Here is a 5,071-nt window from a genome sequence, read left to right on the forward strand (position 1 = left end):
TCTGGGGATAGAGGAGAGAGGAGGAAAGTGGGAAGGGAAAGGGAGAGAGGTACAGGCAGCCAAAGAAAGCTGGGATCTGCTGGGGAAGGAGGGTAGGTCTGCTCCTGGACTAGGTCCCCTCGCTCCTCAAGTCTTCGAGGGACTGGGATCTGTCTTCTGGTGTCTGCAGGAGGGCAGAGGGTAGAAAATCAGCCACCCCCTGGTCTGACGAGGCTCCTTGCCGCAGGGGTTGAGACGGGACCTACGTTAAGCTCTAAACAGAGATGCAAATCCTGGCCCTGGCGCCTGCAGCCGCCGCGTGATGAGACAAAGAGGCCCCTCTTCCACTCACACCAGCGTCGAGTCCTTGCCCGAGGTTCCAGGTTTGCGCGCCAGCACGTTCCTCATCTCGCGGGTGACGCCGTTCCAGGGCTTGCCCTGTGCCTGCAGCAGGGCCGACTCTGCCGACAGCGTCCTGTGCGTGCGGGGCAGGTTGTAGCTCTCCTGCTCCGAGCGAGCCCCGGGGCTGCCCGACGAGGTGAGGTTGCTGCTGGCCGGGGATCCCAGCTGGGGTTTGCGCTCCAGGAAAGGGGGGAAGGAAAACTCTCGGTGGATTTCGGGCCGGGGCGCAGCCACGTTCTTGTTGTTGAGGTCGCCGGCGGGGGCTTCGCTGTGCTGGGCAGAGTCGTTCTCGTACAGGGTGTGAGAGACCTCGGAGCGGCTGCGGCGGGAGAGCTGGGAAGCGCGCACCAGGGCGTGCGTCACCGTGACCAGCAGGACGATGATGCCGGAGGAGAGGATGCAGGCGCTGGCAATACCGGCCTCGAGTTCGAACAGCAGCAGCATGTAGATGGCAAGAGCTGGAAGGGAGAGTGCAGCAGACCATAACGAACCGTGAGGACTCAAGGGAAGCATCCGACCCGTAGAAGTTCGGGCCAGAAGCGCCCCGTGAGGGCTGGTCACTGAGAACAGAGAGATCGCACTACGGGAATGAGGTGGCCGTGCCATTTGCAAAGCAAACCCGATGCTGGAATGGAAACTCGGCAGCTCACGAGCACTCAGCGACCAGCACTGAAGGCACGGGCTGGGCTGAAGCTGCACAAGCCCTGCTGGGTCAACTTTCCCCCCCCGCTGGGCTGTGCTGGTGGGAAATGAGCACTTGCCTGTTAGGTAGACCGAGACCCCACAGCAGAACAAGCCGATGGCGGCGTGGCGAACTGTCCGGCTGTCCAGAAGGAACCAGTCTGCCCTGCAAAACAGGTGAGAAAAACGCTTTGCTCGTCTCAGCACAGGAAAAGCGCCGATGCTGCGGCCCCTGCTGAGAAACTGAAACGCTGGTTTTGCATAGAGAAAAGGTTCAGGGGCAGGTCATGAGCCCAAGGAGCTCTGCGGAATTGGGGTTTCCCCCAGGCCGCTGGGCTGCGTTGTTCCCACTCTGGAACAGAAGATCTTGAGATGAGTTGAATTTTCAAACTTTCCCTGTCTGGTTCTAGCTGTGCTTCAGAAACCGGGTGGGGCAGGGAGAAGAGAGAGATTCGAATGGCTCGGGGCTTTTTGCAGGTGATTTGTCCGTGTTCAGCAAACCCTGAAGAGCAAGCAGGGAACAGAAGTGAGGCAGCAAGCCCATTTCCCCCTGAAAGAAAGAGAGAAAAGCAAAGTGCCGGCGCATTGAATTAAGCACGGCCGGGTTCTCTCTTCAACCTTGGGATTGGATTTCTTTGCTCGGCTCAGATTGCAAGCCTTTTGTCCGGAGGGGGCTCGGTATTTGAATTGTGCCTAAAACACATGAAAAGACCGGCTCCTTTCCAGCAGGGCCTTTGTTCCGCGTGCAGCACCGACCCCTGCGCCTGCTGCGCTGCGGACCAGGCCACGCGCCCTCCGTGGGCACGGCCTCGGGGCCAGCCGCAGCCCAGCACCAGCTCATCCTGCTGCTTGAGCATCCCCAGAGCCGGATCGCAGTGCCAAACCTCGCTCCTCTCTCTCTGGGCCCCGGAGAGCACTGCTGGAAGTCACCGGAGGGCTCTTCTGCCAGCGAGCAGGACGAGGGCACGGCGTAGCATGGCCGGGGCGCAGGCCGGAGGTGATGCAGGTGCTCAGGCACACAATTGCTTCAAGAGATGTGGCAGGACCATGACACGCAATTGCTTCAAGAGATGTGGCAGGACCATGCTGCGGGAAAGCCACGAAGAGCCCCCCCAAACCATCTGGCCGTGCTGGGGGTGCACAGGGCACTGCTGCTCCTGCCGACACCTCCAAAACTCCCAGGAGCTGGTCGAAAAACCCCCTGGCATGGAAGCACCGGCTCAGCGGGCAGCAGCACGACGGTCCTGGCAGGCCCAGCCCTCGTGATGCTCCTCCGCCGCCCCGTGGGACGAACGAAGCAGCCAAGGGACGCCGTGCCCTGTCCCCGTCTCCCCCCAGAGTGTCCCAACCCCGTCCCCTCCTCCCGGCCTTGCTGTCCCCGTCGAGCGCTGCCCGTCGCGGCCAGGAGCCGTTAATAGAGCCTGGACCCGCTCCTCGCTGCCCGGCGGGGAAGAGCAGCCGCTTTGTTTTATTAATTACCTGAGTCGGGGGGTTGGGGGGGGATTAGCGGGGAGGAGAAGGACTTTGTTTGGAGCTGGCTCGGCCCATTGAGCGCGGTGCTGAGAAGCGGAGCGGTAATTCAGTGTGACAGTCCCAACGTGGGAAAGGTCCCTGGGACGTGAGCGGGTCCCCTAATGAAACCGGCGTCCGGAGGGGCCGGGGCAGCTCGGCCACGAGGGGACGGCACCAAACGGCGTCTGGCATCGTGGGGGAGAGGGGCTGCGTCCCACCACTGCCTCCTGCCCCAGGCTGTGGGCGCAGCTTGCAATCAACCACCCCCACGTCCCAGGAACTGTCCCTTTTCTCCCCGAACATGACTGTAAGCCTCAGCTCGCAGCTGGGGAAACTGAGGCACGGCCAGCCCAAGCGATCTGCTCGATGCCAGGCAGAAGGGTGCAGATCCAAGGCTCCTGCCCTGCCCTTTGCAAGCTCCAGCCTGCCCGGGCCTCGCATGGCCAGCAGCAGAGCCAAAAGCAGCCTCTTACTTTGCAGGGAGGAGAGCACGGAAGCACCATTTAAAGCCAAATTGTCCGGGAACAGCTCTCCTGCTCGGGCAGACCCATCAGCAGGGTCCACGGCTGTGCGTGAGGGTTGCTCTGGCCTGAAGCCCTTGGCCAAGCCGCTGCCCCCTGAAGTACGGGCTGTCCCGCGGCTGGCACGCTCCCTCCCTGTGCTGTGAGCTGGCGTTTGGCTGCTTGATTAGTGCCTGTCCTGCCTCGCGCTCAGGGCTCCCAAAGAAGAACGGCACCACTTCAACAACAAGCATTTTCCAGCCCAGATCCGTACAGAACCTCGGACAAATTCACAGCCCATGGGGAGTTTTCTGCTCTAAGTTTTCCAGCAGGAGCTGAGCTCCCACAGAAGGCGAGGTTTCCTCCAGGAGCTCTGTTTTGCAGAAACATTTTGCTCTCCTTCGCTAATGAGCACACGTCAGCGTCGCTTGCAAGGCGCCGAGCGGAGACGTTGCTCACTTGCTGGGGCCGTCGTGCGCGGCGTTAGGCATTACAGGCTGTGTCTGGTCAGGGACAGAGCTGTTGAGCCTTTGTCCTTTCCTCTAGCTGAGTTTTGACTTGCCCAAGCCAGAGCAGTCCCAAAACGATCCCGCGGGGACCATCGCTCGAGGGACCCCCGCGCACAGACCAGTTTCCACCCAGACGCATTTAACTGCCATCATTTGCGAGCTGCTTTTTTCTCTGCACCCAGAGCAGAGCTGGTGCAGGGCATTGGGGGGGGGGGCCGCCACCAAAACCCAGCTCGTGCCCGAGGAAGGAGAGAGGAATCGCTTTGGAGAGAGTTTTGCAAGTGTAAACCTGCTGGTAACAATTAAGTTAACACGTGTCTTGTGGTTAATGAACCTGGGCCTACGGTCATTTGGGCGCTGTGCAGCCATGCCAGCAGTGCCCCAAAGAGCCTGGCTCTGCCCCTGCACAGGCACAAATTTGGGGTGGCCGCTGGGCACCCCCTGTGCTCCCCCAAGCGCAGACCCCAGCACGAGGGCTGGGCTTGCACCGGGAAGGTACCGGGGAAATTAAATCGGGTGCCTCGGTGCAGCCAGGTGGACGGGCGGCTGCAAACTCTCCCCTTGGCAATAACACAGTCGCTCAGCTCAGCTCCACGCTGAATTCGAGGGCCGTATTTCCATCCCCCGGGCTTATCGGCCGGAGACAAGCCCGCTTCCCAAGCTGGCACAGCATCGATGGAAGCACTTTGTGATATTGAAGTGCTCAGCGCGCGCCAGCAGCCCCGTCCGCTCCCCAAAGCCACCGTGGTCAAAGTCCCCAGAGCCCCCCCCAGCCACTGCCCACCCCCCAGGGACATTCAATAACGGGGGGGCCAAGACCCCTCCAAGCCTCCCCAGCATCCCCAGGACTCCAGAGCACGCGGGCGCCCCCACATCCTCCCGACCCCCAAATCCCCGGTGCCCGTCCCCAATCCCCGGTGCCCCCCGCCCCCCCCGTCCCCAACCCCGGTGCCCCCCCCCGCTCTCACCGGTCGGGCCCGGGCTGCCCCCGGCACAGCTCGGTGCTGAAGTAGCCGTGGAGGAGGCAGAGCAGGAGGCAGCTCACGTTGAGCACCAGGCAGAGCGCGGCCAGCACGGCCGAGACCGGCAGCAGCGCGGCGGCCGCCGGCTCCGGCAGCGCCCCTCGACCGGGACCGGGACCGGGACCGGGACCCGGCCGCCCCGCCGGCAGCTGGAAGATGAGGCTGGAGGCCAGCAGGGCCATGGCAGCGGACAGCGTGCCGAAGAGCAGGAGCACCGTCAGGGCCCGCTGCGGGTAGGAGGAGGGCATGGTGGCACCGGCACCGGGAACCGGGGGACACCGGGAACCGGGGGACACCGGGAACCGGGGGGGCACCGGGAACCGGGAGGCACCGGGAACCGGGGGGCACCGGGAACCGGGGGGCACCGGGATGGCAGAGCCGCTCCGTGCCGGGGGAGCTGCGTGCACCCCCGGTACTCCCGCAGCCCCACCGGCACCGAGCCCCGGGACCGAGCTGCGGCCCCGCC

At 63.4% G+C, this 5,071-nt stretch overlaps 1 protein-coding gene across 1 annotated transcript; it reads right to left on the reverse strand.

The window, feature by feature from the left end:
• Positions 1 to 327: 327 nt before the first annotated feature.
• TMEM221 (transmembrane protein 221) lies at positions 328 to 4,853 on the reverse strand. Its single transcript, XM_035569831.1, has 3 exons — positions 4,552 to 4,853; positions 1,143 to 1,228; positions 328 to 839 (listed from the first exon to the last, which is right to left on the reverse strand). Exons 1-3 carry the CDS (start codon positions 4,851 to 4,853, stop codon positions 328 to 330), a joined length of 900 nt encoding a protein of 299 aa, XP_035425724.1.
• Between the last annotated feature and the right edge of the window lie 218 nt (positions 4,854 to 5,071).

Source organism: Cygnus atratus, chromosome 26 (genome assembly GCF_013377495.2).
Source record: "Cygnus atratus isolate AKBS03 ecotype Queensland, Australia chromosome 26, CAtr_DNAZoo_HiC_assembly, whole genome shotgun sequence".
NCBI classification, from domain to species: domain Eukaryota; kingdom Metazoa; phylum Chordata; class Aves; order Anseriformes; family Anatidae; genus Cygnus; species Cygnus atratus.